Raw genomic sequence first — 24,953 nt, 5'->3', positions numbered from 1 at the left:
CCATACATAAAGTAACCAAAAAATGGAAAATAAAGCTTAAAATTGTATCTGTGTTGACATTTCTGCTCCCCATTGGATGATTTAATTGATGTCTTCAAGGTATTCTACATCACAGCCATACGTTGAGCCTCAGAAAATAATGTGTTTAGTCTTGGACCACCAAGACATTTTGAAAGTATTCTTTTTTTAATTATTGTTATTTTTTTAAGATGGGATCTTGCTCTGTCACCCAGGCTGGAGTGCAATAGTGTGATCATGGCTTACTGCAGCCTTGACATCCCTGGCTCAAGCAATCCTCCCACCTCAGCCTCCCAGGTAGCTGGTACTACAGGCATGTTCCACTCTACCAGGCTAATATTTTGTTTGTATTTTTTGTAGAGACGGGGTTTCCCTATGTTGCCCAGGCTGGTCTCAAACTCCGGGACTCAAGGGATTCTCTCATCTCTGCCTCCCAAAGTGTTGGGATTGCAGGTGTGAGCCCCACACTCAGCCAAAAGTATTCTTTCAGAGTGCCAAAGCTCACTGATGATGACGAAAAGAAGTTACATTTCTAAAACCAGTGCATTGAGAAGAGGTATTTACACTAATCATTTTTTGTTTCTTGTTTATCAAAAGGTTGCTGATGAAATTTTAATCAAGATAAATATTTATCTAAACTTGGAAATTAATACAGAAAATGTATATGATTCCACTAAATAGCTAATAATGCCTATATGGGGAGGGGAGACAACTAAGTACCCAAGTTCTGTTTATAGGTTCTTTGAAAAAAAATATATTTTTTGGTAATTTAAATGATTAAATTTTGCATATTCTGCACTTCACTTCAGGAAACCAGACTGAGTCAACACTTTTGCCAACTTATATACCTAATTAAGAGATTATTTTATTGAAACTAAGAAATGTTATCAAAAAGCATTCTATTTCATGAATTTGTTATTTTCCACTGAAACAGTTCATGATATACACAGTGAGCAAATATGTCCTATAAGAATATATACATATATATAGTTATAAACATGCTATATGCACATTCATATATATATACACACTCTCCTAAAACAGTCAGTGGGATAGTAGTATAAAAATGGCATGTTCATGAGATGGATTATTCTAGTAAAAATTTATCTTTCAAATATGTATAAACTGAAGTTAATTACTTCCATTAAGTTAAATGGAATATGATGGTATTTTAAAGACGCCCTGAAAGGTAAAGGCCAAAGGTAATAATAATGAAAGATAATATAAAGAACGGAAAAGACTAGTGGTATTCTTTTCCAGCTTTGTTGCATCAGAATCGCCCTAAAGAAACAAATTTCAGATCTTATAGAAATAAAAGGTAAACAATGGGTTTACAGTTTTTAAACATTTTTATATTTTCTACTCTGTCATTTTAATATATAAAAGGAAATGAATAGAAATACATGGGCATTTTATACATGATAGGACTGACTCAATTAGGCTACAATAAAGGGTTATTTTTTCTAAAGCCCCTAAAATCTGTTACAAAGTTCAGCTATATGGCACAAAATATTTGGATGGAAACTAAAAACTAAATTTAAAAATGTAGCCCTTTTTCAAAACAATGATTTTTGGGGTAATAATATTGAGTAGCCCAGGCTATCAATATACATATATTTTAATGATTTTTTTAAAGAATGCAGTCATTAGCAGCATAATTCTAGGCACTGAAGACACTTGAAGCATCAAATCAATTGAGTGAAGGTTTCAATCTGCACTGAAAGACCCACTAGTGGTTACACTTCGCAACTGTGATGGGAACATAATGGCAGTGTGATGCAGAATCTCTACTATCCAGATGCTTATTATATTTGAAGATGACACGGTTTAAGAGTGCCAAGCACTGGGTGATTTGTTAACATAATGGAGTACAAAGCCATCCTTGAGAAGGTTGTAATCATTTAAGAAGCCGCCATTAAAAAGGGCAAGGCCAGTGTGAGCCTGAAAATTCACAAGCAGGACTGAAAGGCACGAGCATAAATTTAGAACTAGAGACGTAAACAAGAGGTAGAGCCCAAAGCCTTTGCCTTTGACGTTATCAGGATTCTCGGGTCCCTTTTAAATGAACTTGTGCAACCTGTCTTCTCTGATATTTTTGTGGGTTTTGCTGTAGATTTAAAAAATTGGAGGATTGAGATAGTGTTCTGTCAGACTGAATATTCTTGAGAAAGCAATTGCCGTCAATCATTTCAAAAAAACGAAATTACATCTGCACAACTGACAAAAGTCCTCTCAATATACTGAAAAATATTTATGTTGCTTATTTCAACAAGACATAAAAACTTTGCTACATACTACCATCTGCCCTTAGGCCATTGCTCCCTGGCTACTTCCCTCTCCAAAGGATACTTTTGAGTCAGCATCTCTCCTTTTTCTCAAGAAAGGGAGCCTAAATTTTACGAATGATATTTTACGTTACTATAAAATCTTTATTATCTTACTATTCCCAGGAGCTCTTTCTTATCAGGCTAATATTTTAACCAACTCTATTATGTCATATTTACGTGTGCAAAATTAAGGAGTTTTTGCAGTATTTCCATTGAAAAGTCAACACATTCTTGAATTTGTTTCTGGCTGAATGTAGGTAGTAGAGGAGGAGAACCGCCCAAAAAGAAAATGTTTGTTTACTTCCGACTTAACATTTTATTTTTTATATGCAACTATAGGAATGAAGTCTTTATGAATAGGAATCAATTAAAGTCAAATCAATTTTGTAAATTTTGTTTTAGTAAAAAATTACATCCATCGGCAAAAAATTTAATTCAATTTCATCTCCGTGTAATAAGAAACCTTAAAAGTTTAAAAACAAATGGTGGATGTACTTGACGAGTGTTACTAGGATTCTTCAACTGCTGTAAACACACTTTTATGTCTGCTTGCTGGTGAGGAGAGACTGCCTTCTGAAGGTTAACATAACCTCGATTACAGCCAAGAAGCTCCTTGGAGATTTAATTGGTTTGTGGAACTACTCCAAAACTAGTGCTGCGCTTTCTTCTTTCTTTGCCTTTCTGCTTCTCTAACTCTCTCTTTTCAAATCAAAAAGGAGAACGCATGGTAATGCATCATTTATAAATTACCTTGTTACTGCGAAAAACAAAACACTGCTTTGAAAACCAAACAAACTCCTGTTGCGGACTCCGGCATGTTTGATGGAGGCCCTTCAAAAGAGTCCACGGCTTAATGGAGGTTGTTTATGTGGAGACTTCGATCTGTACCTGCTGTCCCCTGTCACTCCCTGGAAACTTGGCGGCAGATGTTGCAGCGTTAAGTTGTCTCTGAAGTGGCTTTCTGTCCTCGTCTCCCCACCGCAACGGAGTCAAACTACATTAGATCTCTTATTTGTGCCTAAGGCAAGTTTGGGAGCGCAGCTGTGTCCACCCCGACTCCTACCTTTGGTGTTTCAGGCCTCCAGGCAGCGAGAGTGAGACCAAAACGGTTCTGCCGCTCTCAACTACCTCCGCTGACAATCCGGCCGCTCGCTGCGGGCTAGGGAGGCCGCTGCCGCCGCTGCAAACAGATGTCAGCGACAACCTGCTAGCTTACACCTGGACGCGCGGCCCTCACTTCGCGCGCCGCGCTGAAACATTCATGACTCAGAGGACTTCCCGCCGCAATCAAAGCCCGGGCCCGGCGTGCGGCCCGCGGACCCCGCCACCTCTGCGGGAGCTGGCGCGCGGAAGAGAGCGCGAGAGAGGGCCCGAGCGGGAGACTGCTCGCCCGCTTTGATACTTTCTGCCTGAACTTCAATTACTTGATCAAGGACTTCAATTCAGCAGTGAATTCTTCCACAAACGTGCCCGGTGCGGCCTCCGAGCCATAAAAGGGGCGCATTTGGCTGGAAATTCACCGTGACGGGACTTACAGAATAAATGTGCGTGACTCTGGGTTGAGTTCTAGGAACGCTGATTTGTTTATACAACTAAACTTGAGTCTCAAGAGGCAGAATCTGCAGTAAACAATTATAAATAAATGACAAGATTGTTTTCCTAGGTAGAAAACATGCTGTTGACTAGGCAGAGGTCGTGTTATTTAGAACCATTAGCCACAACCTGAAAACAACTGTGTTTTATTGTCTCTCAAGTGGCATGAAGTTTGTTTTGCCTTTTTTTAGAGTCACTATTACCTCCTTTAAAAAAGGAAGCATTCTCATTTACTTCTTGACAATACACATCAAGTTCCATCCATTTCTAACTAAAAAAATTGTTTAAACTCTTCCTGATTTCTACAGTTTAAAAATTGCTTTATAAGCACACACATGGAACTTGTATACCTGTATAAATATTTCATAAGAAGCATAATCAAAAGTAAATATTATGCATGTATACACACAAAAACCATTATGAGCACAGAAAACACAGGAAAATAAAATTATTTGCAAAATATATTCACCAATTTACATGTTGATAAGAAAGTTTATTTTAAAAAGAATTGACCTTAACAGACAATAACATTTGTTCCAGTGAACTTTTTGCTATGCATAGACAATTCTTTTAGAGGGAATCAGTGTATCTAATCTAAGCTGATACAATGCTATTTACAAATTTCCTAATATTCCTAATATCAGATAATTTGTTGAGAACATAGATTTGTTGATATAAAAGTGATATACATTTTCAAAGGGCAATGGACATCTCTTAAAAATATAAAATCTTTCATGAATTGGACTCAGTTCAACGTTTTTCATTTAATCAGATTTTGATTGACATTAGGGATGTAAATTTGCAAACAATAGGATTTCACCCTTGCTTAGAGCCCAATTGTAGGTGTGTGTGATTATTTAAAGCTAACAAAAGAACTCCAGGACTAATTTTTCTCATTCAATGAATGATTATGCTAGGACTTAGACACACACACACACACACACACACACACACACACACACTACTCTGAAGACAATTCATTTTCTCCTTTCTTGAAGCAAATATAAATGTAGATAGATAGACAGTTATTTAAAGAACAGCCAGAGAAGTAGAGGATACTACCACTTGGGCATCGTAGTCCCCTAAATTTTAATTTTCTTTAGTACATGTAATTCCATGATAAACCACATCTACATAAACTGAATTGGTAAAAACCATAAGGTTCAGTAACTTTAATTTTTTACCAACTAACCACAGTAAGTAGAAGGTAGTGGTGAGCTATGGATGTCTTCTCATGCATATATAAAGCATTACCAAAGCAGATCATCCCATATTAATATGATGCATCCAGATTAGCTGTGCCAAATATACTCTAAATTCCTGATACTCTTCCTGCTTCTGAGTCATTATTTTCTGAATAGGTAAATTACTGTAAGTTCCCCAAATGAAAGATACTCTAAAGCAAAAAAGAACTGAAATTTAAGAAATATTATGTGCTCTTTCTATAAAATAGAAATAAAATTTGTAGGATATTAGAGTCTCAATACAGATTATATCACTGCCCCATGCAAATATGATTTTATTTAAACAAATAATTAAATATTACTTTTTGGATAATAATATTTTTATGTTTACATTATTTTAGAGACTTAAAAAAAAATCACTGAAATATTTACCATGATTAAATGGCCTGTGATTGCTGCACATTCTTTTTGGCACAAGTTGCCTTTGTCAATAAAGATATTTACTGTGCTGGTGACTATAAGAATAGGGCATCCGAAGGCTTCATTTGTTCACAAGAAGCCAACTGAAAATTAACATATAAAAATGTATAAACTAGTATAAGAAACTGTCAAAACAAAGTGAAAGCATAGTGGAAATAAATGCATTTAAGAAGAAACAAAGATAAAAGAAGAAGGAAGGAAGGAAAAGAGGGAGGGAAAAAGGAATGTGGGGAGGAAGGGAAGTATGATAGCACTTTAGAGATAGTGAAACCAAAATAGTATGGTTTCCTAATACATACTGTAAACTTATAAAAAATGTTGGGGCCCTTCAATTATCCTAATAATGTACAGAAAGCTATTTCACTAAAGTAGTGGAAGAATTCTTGCTGTGTATTTTTATGATTAAATCTCTGGAAAAATGTAGGTTCAGGTTTATATGTGTGTGGGATAGGGAATTTATATGGGAGTTAATTTTATGAAATAAAGAATACCTGGTTGATGATGTGGAGTTGACATAAATTCGGATTTTTTTTTTTCCCTCTGTTGCCCAGGCTGGAGGGCAGTGGTGCGATCTCAGCTCACTACTGCAACCTTCACCTCCTGGGTTCAAGTGATTCTTTCAACTCAGCCTCCCGAGTAGCTGGGACTACAGGTGTGCCCCACCACACCTGGCTAATTTTTCTATTTTTTGGTAGAGACAGGGTTTCACCATGTTGGCCAGGCTAGTCTCCAACTCCTGGCCTCAAGTGACCCATCTGCCTCGGCCCCCAAAGTGCTGGGATTACAGGTGTGAGCCACCACACCTGGCCACATTCAGGTATTCTTAATCTTTGTGAAACAATGAAAATGGAAAGCTGGGAAATAAAAATGTGGGGGGTGGGGGTGAAGATTTCTCAAGTTGTCTAAAAGGTAAAGGTCATATGCTGATAACTACAGATTTGACATAAAACCTCAGTCTAAAACAAAATAATAAATATTGTAAAAAAGCACTAGCAAGAAACATAAAGGCAAAACAGCAAATCATGCCAAGCTTACCTGATTTTCTTGAGTGAAGAATCTGTGGTTGGTTTGGTTGGATGGGTGAATAGATAGATATACATTATACCTTAAATTCAGCAAGGAATTTAACACAATTTATTAAAAATCCTTGGGAATCATGTAGTAAACTGAGTTTGTACTTTTGGGTAGGTTCCTAGCTTTAACATACTAATGACACTTAACTGTGAAGTGTCCATCTGTGAGAAAAGGCTCTCATGGGATGCCACACTGAGGTTTCAACAGTGGCTTGAAATAAAAATTTGCAGATAGGAAAACATCAGAAGTACTAAAGCTAAAAAGAATAGGTATGACGATAAAAGATTAACTCAGACTGCATCAGGCACACATAGAATCATAATATGTATCTGATGAAAAAAACAAATCAATTAATTGAATCGGCAACTGATGTTTACTAAGCCTGAAGTCCCGCACTTAAGTAAAAACAAATTTTAAAAAAGGCATAAATAGCACAGAGTGGAAAAAGTGGGGTTTTAGTTAACCTCACATAATAGAGGTCAATTATATTTTATCTATATCTCTGAGGTTCAGAATCTTTGAAAACTGAAAGTTTTATCCTACATTTGTCACCAAAATTCATTTGGAAGCAACAAGTTTTACAATTCATATATATTAATATATAATAGAAAAATGTCTGAATAATATGATTAGGAGATGATGCTTTACATAATATTTGATACATAGATTATATCATATTCCTAAAATCAGAAAAATCCTGAATTTTGAAATAATCTGACCTCAAGAGTTAGAATAAAAGCTTTGGACTTATCTTAGACAAAAGTGTGAGCATATTAATTAAAAAAAAAAAGGAAAGAAAAAGGAAGAAAATCTTGGTCAAAATAATGGAAAGGGAAGCATTATTCTTCAAACATGAAAAAATAAATAATTTAACCTGCTGGGGCAACATTTGAAATATTATAGCATTATAATTTAAGAAGAATGTTAAATTTATTTGATATCTAACAGATTACCTGATATATGTTAGGCACTAGGTAAATATTTGTTGAATGAATGATTATAATGCATCATTTAAAAAACTAAACATACCAATTATCTAAACTCACATATTTCTTCTTTTCTATTCCCAGTGAATCTTTCTGGTTTTCACTTCTGAACCCCAGATTATCTAGCAAACCACGAATCACTGCCTCAATGACTTTGCTCATGATGCCACATCTATGGAAATGTTCATTCTACATATCTCCTACCTATATTCAAAGACAGGGCACCTATATTTTTGAAGAAGCTTTCCCTAATCTCTCCTGAGGGAGAGCTAATCTTTATTTTCCTACGCACCCAAGAGTACCCAGAACACATTCCAGAATAGATCTTATTTTTGTACATGTCTTGTTTCCCAAAGTTCAGGTTTCTTAAGGGCGGAGGCTGCTGTTTGTTTCTACCCTTTGATATTACTTGATGCCATTGCTTTTACATATTTATAATCCAAAAATTATTGAATTGAATCAAAATTAATAGGAATAATGAGAGACTATAAACTAAATTGCAATCATGACAGTTAAAACAAAATATAAAGTATTAGCAAGAGAACTGAGACCACTGTCTGTTTTTATTGGCTAGTATATATTCAATGTTAGCTCAATACCCAGCACTTAATAAGGTGAAAATTATTGAACAAATAAACTAGTGTCTAACCTGGGGAATAAAAACTAAGATGATGCATGAAAACAATTTTAAAATACATGAAGTTAAAGTCTAGCATGTGGAAGAGGAAGAAGAGTTAGTACATGTTGTTCCAGAACAGAACTCCAGATCACAGATGAATTTAAAAAGATACAAATGTCATTATGAAGAACCACAGTGATTGGATCATGAAAGAGACTGCTTTATAAACCAACTAGTTCTCTCTACTTATGGTCTTAGCAAACAGTAAATGATGATCTGTTGGGGAAAATTCCAGGAATAAATTTTCTCAAATTACATTTTTTTTTTTTTTTTTTTTTTTTTTTGAGACGTAGTCTCTCTCTGTCGCCCAGGCTGGAGTGCAGTGGCAAGATCTCGGCTCACTGCAAGCTCCGCCTCCCAGGTTCACGCCATTCTCCTGCCTCAGCCTCGCGAGTAGCTGGGACTACAGGCGCCCGCCACCACGCCCGGCTAATTTTTTTTATTTTTAGTAGAGACGGGGTTTCTCCATGTTAGCCAGGATGGTCTCAATCTCCTGACCTCGTGATCCGCCCGCCTCGGCTTCCCAAAGTGCTGGGATTACAGGCGTGAGCCACCGCGCCCGCCCTCAAATTGCATTAAAAAAAAAAATCCCCTGAAGTTGAAGTTCATGAAGTTTATTCATGAACTTCATGTTGTTAAAACAGAGGAATGATCATGTTGACACACAGTGAAAACAATTCTAATGAGGTAGGAGGCAGTACTGGATTCTGGAGGTGAGGCTTGGACACCAGACCTAATTGATGATTAACTAAAACAGGGATGGGGCGAAAACACTTTCCCATAAGACACACTGACCAGGGTGCCATGTCAGTTTGCCATTGCCATGGCAACACCCAGAAGTTACCACCACTTTCCATGACAATGACCCAATGACCCGGAAGTTGTCACACCTTTTCTAGAAATGTCTGCATGATCCACCCCTTAATTTTCATATAATTAAAAGTGGGTATCAATATGACTAAAGAACTGCCTCTGAGCTGCTCCTCTGGGCACACTGCCTATAGGGTAGCCCTGCTCCACAAGGAGTAGTACCTCTGCTGCTGCTATGCACTGTCGCTTCAACAAAAGTTGCTAACACCTCTGGCTTACCCTTGAATTCTTTTCTGGATGAAGCCAGGAACCTTCCTGGGCTAAGCTCCAATTTGGAAGCCTCCCTGCCCTGCATCAGATTCCTTCTTAGATGAAGTTAAGAACTCTCCCAGGCTAAGCTTCAATTTTGGGGCTCACCTGCCCTGCATCACTACTATTATGAACTGTACTGTCTCTGAACCAAACCTATCCATTGTTACATATGAAAAGGTTTTAATCAATTTTTCTTACATCAATACAATGGGAAATAGTACTACTATATTACTGAAATTACAAAACTAGAGTAATTGTAGCCGTATTTCCAAAACAAAAATATAGCCTCAGACAGGCTTCCCTGGTGGGGAAAAAATATATACATATACATATGTGTGTATGTGTGTGTGTTTATCACTATCACAGATTTTTATAATGCTTTATAACTTTAAAGACACTTTTACGTAATAGTCAAGAAATTCGATTACATCAACTGTTGAAGGCAGGGAACATATTTATATCTATAAAACAGATTCTGAGGCCTTTGCCCTAGGCCTTATTGCTACTAAATGCTACTAAATGCTGTAGAAGGACTTCAGCTATTAACTCCCAGTCTGTTGGAACATTTTGTCTTCAAAGTCAAGGGCTGATGCAATGATTGTGTTTATTAAAGTATGTGTACAAATGACCAGAATTGTAAAGAATTTCTTGAAAAGGGAATGGTGTAAAAATGTAGTTTGAAGATGCATTCTAACAATAGGTAATTTATAGACAACTCTATGTAATAGAAATCTACACTTGACAGTATTTCCTTCCTCAAGTGCAATAGGGTTTTAAAATCATTTTTTATTACTATTTCCCTGCCTTCATTATACTGACTCAAGCAGTTAGCTCTTTCTCAGTACATTCCCATATACAAACCTCATCTCCTTCCTGAGGTCGCATCAAAGAAACCCGGTCATACTGCCGCCTCAACAAAGCCCAGAGAGCATCAAGACGACCCTAAGGGAAAATGAGATTTGTGAATTCGCAGAGAATGTACTCAATCTCTATGTACTGAATAAATGAAGACATAAAACGAAGAAAGTAAAATCTTCTTTACCCTTATTTCTTTCATAAGGTAAACTAATAAGCAATAAAAACCTAGAGGTTCTTATTGCCAAGAAAGTATTCAGCTGTTAAGAGTGTACAATGAATATCTGCAATTTCATCTACCCTCTTTCAAGTAGCTGGGGGGATGTGGTACAAAAAAAGTTACAATGTCTCCAGAAGTTTCGAGTTAAATTACACAAAATCTGGACACATACCTTAATTGGGGTGTACCATTTTGTCTGAGGAGGCTGGTGTGTGGGTTTGGGTCGAGGTGGTCTAGGCCTGATGGGTTCCTCTGTTTCTTCAGGAATCTTCACCACAGCATTTTTGGCTTTCTCTAGCCTTGCACCTTCCTCAGTAGATCCTTTATCACCCCAACGAACCTGTAAAACAAAGGGAGAGTACTGTTACCAGACATAAAGTGTCCTAGAGGAACAGGCTCTTATTGAGCCTATGGTCCTTTAGTTCACATCTCAGAGTGAAAAAGAAGATGAGCAGGTATCCTAATTCCTAATTTCTCCTCTTCAGAGGCTGAATAGGTTTCTCACCTCTCCTGACTGTATTTAATATTAAGATCCAAAAAAAAAAAAAAAAACCCTTTGTAAAAAAATCTGGAGCCAACTAAATTTGAAGCAACCATTTTTCCATAGTTTTAAATAAAGAGTCCATTTGTGGTTTACATATGAAATGCATGACAGTGTGTAATTTTGTTCTCTAATTTGGTTTGTTCCCCTGCTAGCTAAACACATACCCATATGTAGTGATGACACTGGAAGAAATATATGAAAATGATGATAGTTAGCATTTACTGAGTGATTACTATGTGTCAGTCTGCATTTAATCCACACAAAAATGCAGTGAGATAGAGACTCTATTTTCTTCTTTCCAGATGAGGCACAGGGAGGCTAAGTGATATGCCCAAAGCCAGCTAGTAAGTGACAGGGCAGGGATTCGAACATGGATTGAAATGGGTTAATAAGTTTCCAATTGGTTAGAATTTTACAAATGTATTTTATACAAAAGAGTTGCTTCTTCCAAACTTTTCATCATATCTGATTAAGGTAAAAGGTATGATCTGAACATTTAGTTTTTGAAAGTAAAATAATTATATATGAGTTTTCTTTACTTTTATAGTTCTAAGTAATGTAGTGTTCAGCCTTTAGTTCCCAAGCTCATCTGAGTATGGTTGTGTGGCATATGATTTTTTTCATTGAGGAGGTCAAATCTGAAAAGACTGCTTTGAAAAGAAAAGTTCAGGAACCCTAGAGAATTCCACAAATTATAGCAAATTTCTTCCTCTGAAAATTCTTGACATTGAAAAACCATAAGATCAAATGATTGTTTTATTTTTCAATAGACAGAAATTAAGAGCAAATGATTGTTTTATTTTTCAATAGACAGAAATTAAGAGCTAAATTTGAGTCAAACTGGGCATGTAAACATAGGATGCAGCCCCTGGAGAAGAGCTTGTCCTACCAGGAGTAGTGGAAAGCCCTACAAAAACCAAGGACATCACCAAAAATGGGCAAGGTCAGAGGAGTGAGGCTCTAAAAACCTATACTAAGACCTACCGAGGGCACACTATGACACACCAGAGTTAAGTGATTTCTAAAAAGAAAAAAAAAAAAATCCTAAGACTTCCTAAAGCATTTTAATGATCTGAATTAGTGGGTAGGGATAGAGAAGATTACTATTCATGGAAATAACTATTCAGTATTTTTGATAAGGCTTACTTAGATGTTTTTACCTTTTTTTACTACAATTTTAGAATGGTCTTTCAATTTCAAGTGGGCCCTGTTGAGTCATTAAAATGTATCTATATCTTTCAGTGTGATCAATGATACTAGAATGTTTTTATGAGGTTGTTAAAATTGTTTTAAACACCATTAAACCTTTAGAGCCAGATAGTTGGCTTTCTTTCCAGAGAAATGACCTTCTCTTTCCAATCACAGTGTCATCACCTGGATCAACTAACACTTATAAAATCTTTAGATATAGCTAAATTGTATTAAAAACTCTAAAATCAGGACACATATCCTTGCAGTTGTAAAGGCTCAATTTTAAGGAAAAAAAGATACACAATTAAGTAAAGACACAAATGTCCTAACTTAGAGAAGTCATTCAGGGTAGAAAGAGAAGTAGATACAATTTAGATCCATTCAGAAATGATAGGCTTTAGAATAGACAGCTCCCTCACCTATGTTTCACAGTTGATATTGCAGAGGTAATGATAATCATATTCTTCTTTCAAGTTTCACTGATACTATTCTCAGATTAAAAATATATGTATATGAAGCTAGTTAAACTAGAGTTCTGACTCAATATGGCATTTCTAGGTACTACACTATCAAATGACTATACTTGAGAAATATAGTTGCTGAGATCTAAAGAAGATCCATTAAAGAAATTCATTAGTTTTAGTTCATGAGGGAGCTATTTAATCATCATCAACATCATCACCACCACAAACACCACCACAAACAATTCTCACTTACTCAAAGTCTGAAACTAGAAATTATTAGAGTTTTCAAACTCTTAAAAGCAATTAAATATACATATATATGTGTATGTGTATGTATGCATAAATTTTAATGTTTTAGTTTGACCACATTGATACAGTTAAAAAGGACAAAAGAATAACAAGAATAGACTGCTAAAGGAAGCCTTAGCAGAATTAATATATCAGCCTTTATTATGGAAAAAAATAAGTGTAAGCTTGATAGCTAAATTCTTCCAACTCCACTTGGCTTTCATTATAAGCAATAAAATTCCATAATTTCCAGAGCATATTTGGATGACTAGAAGGTTATATCATTGAGGAGCAATTTCAGAATCGAGAAAAGAAACAAAAACAGTTTCACACTGAATTGGCAGAAACACACATTTGAAGTCATTAGGTATTGTGGATCAGTTGTGCTAACAGGTGTTATTAACATCATCTCAGTTCCAGCTTTCTAAAAATTCCCATTACTATAGTGTTTAAATATTTAATTTAAAGAAGAAGGAAGAAAAAAATTCTAGGTAAAAATCCCTATGCTGGCTTAAAATAACCTTAGCTATAAAAATGTGTTCTGTAATTCACATGTGCTCATAATTTCTATAATTCCTTTTACTTTTCCTAGTTTAAGGGCTTTAAAAAAAAAAAAAAGAGAAGTACCTTCCAGGTTTGAATAAGCATGCTTTTTTTTTTAATATATTTTTTTTCTTTTATTATTATACTTTTTTAGGGTACATGTGCACATTGTGCAGGTTAGTTACATATGTATACATGTGCCATGCTGGTGCACTGCACCCACTAACTCGTCATCTAGCATTAGGTATATCTCCCAATGCTATCCCTCCCCCCTCCCCCCACCCCACAACAGTCCCCAGAGTGTGATGTTCCCCTTCCTGTGTCCATGTGATCTCATTGTTCAATTCCCACCTATGAGTGAGAATATGCAGTGTTTGGTTTTTTGTTCTTGCGATAGTTTACTGAGAATGATGGTTTCCAATTTCATCCATGTCCCTACAAAGGACATGAACTCATCATTTTTTATGGCTGCATAGTATTCCATGGTGTATACGTGCCACATTTTCTTAATCCAGTCTATCATTGTTGGACATTTGGGTTGGTTCCAAGTCTTTGCTATTGTGAATAGTGCCGCAGTAAACATACGTGTGCATGTGTCTTTATAGCAGCATGATTCATAGTCCTTTGGGTATATACCCAGTAATGGGATGGCTGGGTCAAATGGTATTTCTAGTTCTAGATCCCTGAGGAATTGCCACACTGACTTCCACAATGGTCGAACTAGTTTACAGTCCCACCAACAGTGTAAAAGTGTTCCTATTTCTCCACATCCTCTCCAGCACCTGTTGTTTCCTGACTTTTTAATGATTGCCATTCTAACTGGTGTGAGATGGTATCTCATTGTGGTTTTGATTTGCATTTCTCTGATGGCCAGTGATGATGAGCATTTTTTCATGTGTCTTTTGGCTGCATAAATGTCTTCTTTTGAGAAGTATCTGTTCATGTCCTTTGCCCACTGAATGAATAAGCATGCTTTTAAAACAAATTTTGTTTGCACAGTGGCACCTGCCTGGAGCCCCAGCTACATGAGAGAATCGAGAGAATCGCTTGAGCTCAGGGGTTCAAGACCAGCCAGGGCAACATAATGAGAACTCCCCATCATCCACTCCAGATTTCTTAAAAAATAAATAGATAAATGAAACATTTCCATCTCCACATTTAAATAAATTGATGTTTGAAAATGTTTAATGATGCTTAATTCTCAGTTCAATTTTTACTGTGTATTTTTATATACAGGTTGAGTATAGTTCAAAAATCTAAAATTCAAAATGCTCGAAAACCTGAAACCCTTGAAGTGCCAACTTAACAGCATAAGAGGAAAACTCCACACCTGACCTCATCTGATGGGTCACAGTTGACACTTTTGTTTCATGCACAAAATTATTTTAAAACATTGTATATTTTAAAATTCATTTACGCTTGTATATTATGTTTGTGTATTTATGGTATATTTTAAATTCATTTATGTTTGACACACATCTTATACACATCTTCTTCTTATGTGTGTATAAAGTGTGTGTCAAACATATTCCTCTTATGTGTATAGGGTATATATCAAACAAAAATAAATTTCATGTTTCAACTTGGCTCCCCTCCCCAAGATATCATATTAAGTATGTGCAAATATCCTGAAATCTGAAAAAAATCCAAAATCTAAAACACTTTTAGTTCCAATCATTTCAGATAAGGGATACTCAACGTGTATCGTGTTTCCCCTTTGTAACATCCACACTTGCTTTTCCATTTTTTTCTTCATTCTCATTCTCATTTCCATCTTGTTGATGGAATACTTCATGCAAGGTAGCCAAAATTATCCAAAATTAAAATGGACCCAGATTTATTACAAGTTGGCTGCGGTTTTTTGTCACAAATTTTGTTCAACTGAAAAGGATGGGTGGGCAACATAATTTCACATATTAAGAGTTAAAAACTCTTGGAACTTGAATTATAGGTTAGTTAGGGATGTGTGTATGCTCTTGGCTCTCATAAATATAAACCAATAATGTTCCTTTTAACTCAGGACCCATTCAGGGGCTCACTCACACATTTCCTTTCCTTTAAAAAGAGATCTCAATCTTTGGAACACTGGAATATTGAACTAACAAAAGTCTGACATATTCCTAGTTTTTTAAAGCAAGAATATTATTTATTCAATTAAGGCTCACATACTAATATCCTTACTTTATTATCATGCCATATTTTACATGAGTGAATTTCAAAATGGCATTAAGTTTATTATTCTGAATATGAAGTAGTACATGCTCACTGTCAAATACATTTAAACAATAGGGAAATATATAGCATAGATTGAAAATTGTCCATCCAGAGAAACCTACTCACATTTTTGGTATATTTTATCAAGCCTTTTTTTCCCCGTTATATAGATCTTTTTACACACACATTTTGGAATGAGATGAAATCAAATAAAAATAAGTTGTTACAGATCATATTTGGATATTTGATTGTAACACTTTTATTTCGAAGTGTATGTTTTATACATATAGGAACATCCTATATACTTTCTTCCCACCTTTCCAAGTCTAGAATGACACAACAAAGGTAAGAAAGGAAAATAACCTTCCTTCTGTGTCAAACAACAAGAACTTGCCTAGCCATGCTCTCTTATATTGTTTGCGATTCTCAGTTTCTAGCACACAAAAATACATGCAATAACTTCTCCAAAGAACAACTTAACTGCATCTAGCAACTGCCTATAATCATGGATAATTGGCAATGAGTTATCTGCCTCAGAGGATATTTCAACAATAAAGGGCAAGCTCTCAGGGAAAATGTCCATTGCTTCAAGATCTAATGTGGTCCAGAAAAGTAAGAATCACTGTCAGATGACCTACATAAACACTTTGGTAATGACAACCATGTTCAGTATGTCTGGGCTTTTTCTGAAGAAGAGTAAAATTTATTCTGAAAAGGGGAAACTCTCCTTGGGAATCTGAATTTTATTGTAATGTATAAAAGGAGAAAATTGCAATAATTGTGGGGTTGTTCATTAGGTTATCAATTTTTGCTGGCACAAAGCAGATATGACAATAGGAAACATGTGCAACAATGGTAAAATGCATAAAACACATTCTAATCAGAAAGGAAAATTATGACTAAAAAGGAAGGAATGCCAGGATTTAATAATAAAGTCAATGTGCTCATGAAAAAAATCCCTTGAATTGCTCCTTGGGATGGGATGCAGGCCTGTTTATACTGTTGTTAAGAGCTCAGTGCTGGTAATAATTGCTTATTACTAAATAATATATCACTTTGAAAAAATAGTTCATGGTGATAAGAAAATCTTATTTGACTTTTAAGATATAATATTAAAGTTCAATTTTAATCAACACTTTGGGCTAGTCTGAAAGTTCAATGCATTCTATAAATGATATATAATATCAATTACAATAGTTCATAAGTGGCAACTAACATAAAGTATTAAATGTGCTTTCTCTATATTTGTGATAAAGTCAGATCCACGCTATTGAATATTTTAACATTTTCTTCTCAAATAGTAGATAACTATTGGATCTTTACAAAGAAGAACATTGTTGCAACTTGAAGTGGCTGGCTTCTTCAAAGTTGACGTTCTATGCGGTAATTTTTTCCAAAATAAGAAAAACCCTAGCTTTGTTTTGTCCCTTAGAATTCAGAGGTCTTATCAATGCAATCCTTTGATTAATGAAACCAGTTCTTCTAGGCCAGTTTTGCAGCGGCTAGGATGATTCCATAGAAAAAAAATGTATCTAGAAAAGACCCAGTGTTAAGCACAAATGGATGATATTATAATATTGAATTGTGAAAAGTAGTTTCCACGGCTTAATAGTCCTAGAAATACATACTCCAGATTAGCAGCTTCTATTTTTTTTAAGATACCAACCTCCATTCTTTTAATTCCTCCAACCCCTCGACCACCATAATAGGAAGCATCCACAGTTGGCCACTTTTTAGTAGGCAAAGGTTCTTCTTCCTCCTGTGGAAATATGTTTTATAAATAGTTTTTAATTAATTTCTTAAAATACTGTTTAGTCGGAACTGGCTCATATTTAAATATTTTTCTGAATTAGGTCATTACTATGGAAAAAACTATGTATAGAACATGTGGATATATTTACACTTACATGCATAAATTTCAAGTGGAGTTCTACAGGATATGAGAACTCCTTTCCCTCCTCAAATTTCAGGAATCTCTCTTACATCATCCCTAGGTAACTAGAAGTTGTTCTTTAACTATGGGAATCATTTGGTATTTCAAATCTATTCATCACTTCATACTTAAAAAGATAAAATATTAAAATTAGGACAGCATTTTAACAGTCATTAAAGCATCAATGTGTGTGTAGGTTTGGACTCTATGAAATTTGAACTGAAAAGATAAGCAGTTGAGAAGCTTTGAAAATATACAACACCAGCACATTCCTTATTTCATGTTCCTAACATGATTCTGGTTAACAGAATCATATAAAAGCACCAAGAATTTTGAAGAAAGTAATAGGATCTTTCAACTGTCAGCTTGGATGTTTTTTGTCAATAACATAAGTGATATCAGAACTGTTGATATAGTACTATAAAAAGTATATTAAATCTTTATGTACTATTGATTCCAATGGCCAGTTTATATCTAGCAATGTATGAAGGTCCCATTCCTCTAGCACATGAAATAAATCATAAGAGGATGAAAAATAACCACTGATTTGTATAAATTAAAAAGTCAGTACATAGGTATCATAGTTATCTAACAGACAAAATTGATCAAATTTGGGCATAGTATCTGCATTTGGAAAAAAAAAACAGCCATATCAGTTTTTTAGGCACTCACTTACCTCTTTTGGTGCAGGGGGTGGTGGTGGTGGAGGATCCTTGATAACCTGTCAAAAAAAAAGTCAAATATAAAAATTTCTATGGCATAGGGAGAAGATAGTAAGGATGTGTAAAAATAATTTGATACATAAAATACTGTGGTAGCTCCAAAGAAGTCCCTCATTGAAGCTTGCCACCCAATATTTATGCCCCTCTCTTTGAATCTTGGATTGCCTATAACTAGCTTTCGGCAAATAGAAAAAGGTAGAAGTGGGCCAGGTGCGGTGGCTCACGCCTGTAATCCCAGCACTTTGGGAAGCCGAGGCGGGCGGATCACGAGGTCAGCAGATCGAGACCATCCTGGCTAACACGGTGAAACCCCGTCTCTACTAAAAATACAAAAAAAATTAGCCGGGCGTGGTGGCGGGCGCCAGTAGTCCCAGCTACTCGCGAGGCTGAGGCAGGAGAATGGCGAGAACCCGGGAGGCAGAGCTTGCAGTGTGCCGAGATCGTGCCACCGGACTCCAGCCTGGGTGACAGAGAGAGACTCTGTCTCAAAAAAAAAAAAAAAAAAAAAAAAGAAAGAAAGAAAGAAAAAAAAGAAAAAGGTAGAAGTGGTACTATGTGACTTCTCAGGCTATGTCAAAAGAACTTAAGTTTCCCTGACATCAGTGGAACACTCACTGTTGAGGAACACTGCTGTCAGGTCAGAAATCCACCCCAAGACCATCATGCTGTGAGGAAACCCAAACTAACCTAGGCTGGGTGGTGAGAGGGAGACACCAGCTGATCCCCAGCTATTTCAGCCATTCGAGAGGAGATACAGGACATATAAGAGAAAAGTCCATCTTGGACACCCAGGCACACCAAGCTTCCAGATGACTCCGGCCAAACTGGCACCTGACTGTAACCACAATGAGACTCCAACTGAGAGTCTCCTAACTCAGCCCGTAATGATACAAACTGTTGCTTGAAGCTGCTTGTAACAAATCAGCTTCTTAGCCAAGACCCCTTTCCTGTGATGCCTTACTCATGAAATCTTTCACAGTTAATTTTTTTTTTTTTTTTTTTTTTTGAGATGGAGTTTCACTCTTGTTTCCCAGGCCGGAGTGCAATGGCATGACCTCAGCTCACTGCAACCTCCACCTCCCGGGTTCAAGCGATTCTCCTGTCTCAGCATCTGGAGTAGCTGGGATTACAGGCGCCCGCCACCACGCCTGGCTAATTTTTTTGTATTTTTGGTAAAGACGGGGTTTCACCATATTGGCCAGGCTGGTCTCGAATTCCTGATCTCGGGTGATCCACCCGCCTCGGCCCCCCAATACAGTTAATTCTTCACGTGAATAGAATGGGGCTTAATTTGAAATGACTTTTACTGGTATTGGGCTATCTGGATATTCACACCATCGTGATGGAAAATCTTTGACCAAGTGTCAATGGCTTCAGCTACTTCAGGTACACACCAAAGTCTCTATACTAAGAGGGAAAACTGAAAATGTTCCAGCTTGATGTCATCTAATGTCAAATGTGTCAACTATGCTATTAAATTTTCAAAGGTTTAAAACAATAGCAACTTTGAAAATGTGGTTCCACTTTTACCTCATCAAAGAATTATTTTTAATGTGTAGTATATCACTATGATCATGGATATATATTTAAAGACTGTTTGTCTTTTAAAGGTATGCACAAATATTTCCAGGTGAAATGATATGATTTTGATATTTTCATCAAAATAATTTGGGCGTTGGGACTTGGATACGGGTACAGATAAAGAAAGACTGACAATAATGCTCCACCACTGCATACACACCAGTGGCTCCCCGCTGCCCTGTTGGTTCTCATTTGTCTGCACCTCACACCATCGCCCCACTAGTGTGCACTCTCTGGTGGCCCCCTACTTCAAGACATTCTCCTGTGGCACCCTGCCCCCACAACCAGAGCACTTTTGTCAATAGCCCGCATCAGAGTGTTTTGCCAGCAGTCTGGGAACACCTCAGTCCTTCCAGTGCAGAAAGTGTTTGACCTCGAGAGGTCAAAGAACAAAGCCATATGCCCAGTCCCAGTCCCCAAGGCATTAGCATGAAGCTCAGGAGTGCTAAGCTGAGCCTTGGCCTCCTGAAAGCATCCAGAAATGAAGTCAATCAACTAAACACAATTTATACTGCCTTCAAACCCTCAAGAACATCAAAGAATATAAAAGCAAATAGCTTCATCCAAAGGACAGCAACGTCAAAAAGTAAAGGAAAATCAGTGAACACAGATGAGAAAGAACCAGCACAAGAATTCTGGCAACTCTAAAAGCCAGAGTGTCTTCTTACCTCCACAAACTACCTCAAATAACTCCCCAGAAATGGTTCTTAACCAGATTGAAATGTCTGAAATGACAGACACAGAATCAGAATCTGGATGGCGGAGAAGCCCAGTGAGATACAGAAGAAGGTTGAAACCCAATCCAAGGAAACTAATAAAACGATAGAAGAGCTGGAAAATGACATAGCCATTTTAAGAAAAAAAAAAATTGAACTTCTGGAAATTAAAAATTTGCTATAAGACTTTTATAATGCAATCGGAAGCATTAATAACAAAATAGATGAAGCTGAGAAAAGAATCTCAAAACTCAAAGACTGCTCCTTTGAATCAATGCAGGCAGAAAAAAATTAAGAATTTTTAAAAATGAAAAAAACAAACCTCCAGGAAATATGGGATTATGTAAGATCAAATATATGACTCACTGGCATTTCTGAAAGAGATAGAGAACAAGCAACTTGGAAAACATATTTGAGGATATTGTCCACACAAATTTCCCCAATCTCACTACACAGGTAGGCATGCACATTCAGGAAATTCAGAGAATCTTTAAAATATACTAGAAAAGATAAGATATCTAGTCATCAGATTCTCCAAGGTCAATGCAAAGGAAAGAAATGTTAAAGGCAGCTACAGAGAAGGGCCAGGTTAAGCACAAAAGGAATCCCATCAGGCCAACAGTGAACCTTTCAGCAGAAACTTTACAAGTCAAAAGAGATTGGCGGCCTATATTCAGCAACTTTAAAGAAAAGAAACGTCAACCAAGAATTTCATATCCAACCAAACTAAGCTTCATAAGTGAAGGGGGAATAAAATCATTTTCAAACAAGCAAATGCTAAGGGAATCCATTACTACCAGTTATGTTTACAAGAGGTCCTAAAGGGAGCACTAAACATGGAAATGTAAGACCTGCCACCACAAAAACACACTTAAGTACATATCACATTGGCACTATAAAGCAACTATACAATCAAGTCTATATAACAACTAGCTAAGAACATGACAAGATCAAATCCTCACATATCAATACTGACCTTGAAGATAAATGGGCTAAGTGTCCAACTTAAAAGGTACAGAGTGGCAAGTTGGATACAGAAGCAAAACCCAACTATATGCTATATTCAAGAAACTCATCTCACATAAATTTTATATATATATATACGTATATATACGTATATATATATAATATATATAAATATATACACGTATATATACAATATATATATAAAATTTATGTGAGATGAGTTTCTTGAATATATACACGTATATATACGTATATATGTATATATATATGTATATATATACGTGTATATATATATAAATATGTAGGCTGAAAGTAAAGGAATAGAGAAAGATCACTCAAGCAAACAGAAAACAAAAAAATAAGAGGGGTTGCAATTCTTATTTCAGACAATACAGACTTTAAATCAGCAATGATCAAAAAAGACAAAGAGCATTGCATAGTGATAAAAGTTTCCATTCAACAAGAAGACTTAATTCTCCTAAATACATACACTCCCAAATTGGAGATCCTAGATTCATAAAACAAGTTCTTAGAGACCTATGAAGAAGCTTAGATAACCACACAATAGTAATGGGAGACTTCAACACTCCACTGACAGTATTGGACAGATCATTGAAGCAGAAAACTAACAAAGATATTCGAGACCTAACCTCAGCACTTAACCAAATGGACCTAACAGACATCAACAGAATACCCAACAAGAACAGAGTATACATTCTTCTCATCTGCATATGGCACATACTCTAAGATTGACCACATGCTTGGCCATGAAGCAATTCTCAACAAACTTAAAAACAACAAAATCATACCAATCACACTCTCAGTACAATAGAAATAGAAATCAATACCAAGAAGAGCTCTCAAAACCATACAATTACATGGAAAGTAAACAAACTTGCTCCTAAATGACTTTCAGGCAAAGAGTGAAATTAAGGCAGAAATTTAAAAATTCTTTGAAACCAACGAAAACAAAGATTCAACATCACAGAATCTCTGGGACGCGGCTAAAGCAGTTTTCAGAGAAAAGTTTATAGTGTTAAATGCCTACATCAAGAAGTTAGGAAGATCTCAAATTAACAAGCTAACATCACACCTAGAGGAACTAGGAAAACATGAGTAAACCAACCCCAAAGCTAGCAGAAGAAAAGAAAACCAAAATCAGAGCTGAACTGAAGGAAACTGAGATATGAAATCTGTACAAAAGATCAGCAAAATCAAAATTTGGTTCTTTCAAAAAATAAACAAGATGGATAAACCACTAACTAGATTAATAAATAAAAAAAAGAAGATCCAAATAAGCATAATCAGAAATGACAAAGGGGACATTACAGATCCCAAAGAAATACAAGAACTCTAAAACACTATTAGGAATACCTTTATGCATACAAACTAAAAAATCTAGAAAAACATGGGTAAATTCCTAAAAACATACACTTCTGAAGATTGACCAACAAAGAAATATTTATCCTGAACAGATAAATAACAAGTTCTGAAACTTGATCAGTAATAAAAAAAATCCAGAAAATGCCGTAGATGAGACAGATTCATGGCTGAATTCTACCAGACATATAGAGAAGACCTGGTACCAATCCTACTGAAACTATTCCAAAAAGTTGAGGAGAAGGGACACCTCCATAACTCATTCTATAAGGCCAGCATCATTCTGATAACAAAAGCTGTCAGAGATACAATGAAAAAAGAAAACTTCAGGCCAATATGCCTGATGAACATAGACACAAAAATCCTCAACAAAATACTAGCAATCCAAATCTAGCAGTGTGTCAAAAAGTTAATCCACCATGATCCAGTAGGCTTTATCCCTGGGATGCAAGGTTGGCTCAACATATGTAAATCAATAAATGTGATTCATTACATGAACAGAACTAAAAACAAAAACCACATGATCATCTCAATAGACTCAGAAAAAACTTTCAATAAAATTCCACATCCCTTCATGTTAAAACTCTCAACAAACTAGGCATCAAAAAAAACATACCTCAAAATAGTAAGAACCATCTATGATAAACCCACAGCCAACATTATATTGAACAGGCAAAAGATGGAAGCATTTCTCTTAAGAAATAGAATAAGACAAGGATGCCCACTCTCACCACTTCTATTCAGTAAAGTCCTGGAAGTCCTAGCCAGAGAAATCAGATAACAGAAAGAAATAAAAGGCATCCAAATAGGAAAATAAGAAGTCAAAATTATCCCTCTTCACCAATAATAAGATTCTATATTTAGAAAACCCTAAATATTCTTTCAAAAAGTTCCTGGACCTGATAAACAACTTCATTAACCTTTCAGAATACAAACCAAATGTACAAAAATCAGTAGCATATCTGTATACCAATAATGTCCAAGCTGAGAGCCAAATCAAGAATTCAATAACAACAGTTACAAAAAAAAAAACAAAAACACCTTGTAATACAGCTAACCAGGGAGGCAAAAGCTCTGTGCAATGAGAATTACCAAACTCTGCTGAAAGTAATCAGAGATAACAAAAACAAATGAAAAAGCATTCTACGCTCATGAATAGGAAGAGTCAATATTGTTAAAATAGCCATATTGCCCAAAGCAATTTACAGATTCAATGCTATTTCTATCAAAATATCAACATCATTTTTCATAGAATTAGAAAAAACTATTATAAAATTCATATGGAACCAGAAGAGAACCTGAATAGCCAAAGCTATCCTAAGCAAAAAGAAAAAAGCAGGAGGCATCACACTACCTGTCTTCAAACTATGCTACAAGGCTAGAGTACACCAAAGCAGCATGGTACTGCTGGAAAAGGTTAGATAACCCAGAAATAAAGCCACATACCTACGACCATCTGATCTTCAACAAAGTTGACAATAACAAGCAATGGGGAAAGGACTCCCTATTCAGTAACTGATTCTGGTATAACTGGCTAGCTATATGTGGAAGATTGAAACTAAACCCCTTCTTTTCACCATATATAAAAACCAGCTCAAAATGAATTCTTAAATATAAAACCTAAAACTCTAAAAGAAAACCTGGGAAATACCATTTTGGACATAGGCTTTGGCAAAGATTTCATGATGAAGTTTCCAAAAGCAATGGCAGCAAAAGCAAAAATAAACAAATAGGACCTAATTAAACTAAAGAGCTCCTGCACAGCGAAAGAAACTGTCAACAGAGTAAACAGATAATCTACAGAATGGGAGAAAATATTTGCAACCTATGCATCCAGTGAAGGTCTAATATCCAGAATCTGTAAGGAACTTAA

At 35.9% G+C, this 24,953-nt stretch overlaps 1 protein-coding gene across 2 annotated transcripts in view; it reads right to left on the bottom strand.

Annotated features, from left to right (window-relative positions):
- ANTXR2 (ANTXR cell adhesion molecule 2) overlaps window positions 1–24,953 on the bottom strand; it is a 161,121-nt gene that overhangs the window by 52,540 nt on the left and 83,628 nt on the right. Inside the window, exons 13-16 of one of the 2 annotated variants that reach the window (XM_003832274.6) lie at window positions 18,392–18,436; window positions 17,449–17,541; window positions 10,711–10,878; window positions 10,325–10,405 (exon numbers count right to left, since the gene is read on the bottom strand). In XM_003832274.6, the coding sequence (XP_003832322.1) occupies window positions 10,325–10,405; window positions 10,711–10,878; window positions 17,449–17,541; window positions 18,392–18,436 (387 nt within the window). Of the gene's footprint in view, window positions 1–357; window positions 10,406–10,710; window positions 10,879–17,448; window positions 17,542–18,391; window positions 18,437–24,953 lie in introns of those variants that run through there. The other variant, XM_008957660.5, reaches the window with a different exon arrangement.

This window comes from Pan paniscus, chromosome 3 (genome assembly GCF_029289425.2).
Source record: "Pan paniscus chromosome 3, NHGRI_mPanPan1-v2.0_pri, whole genome shotgun sequence".
Lineage (NCBI taxonomy): Eukaryota > Metazoa > Chordata > Mammalia > Primates > Hominidae > Pan > Pan paniscus.
The sequence above is the reverse complement of the archived record's forward strand: the minus strand, read 5'-3'. Positions and strand labels throughout refer to the sequence as shown.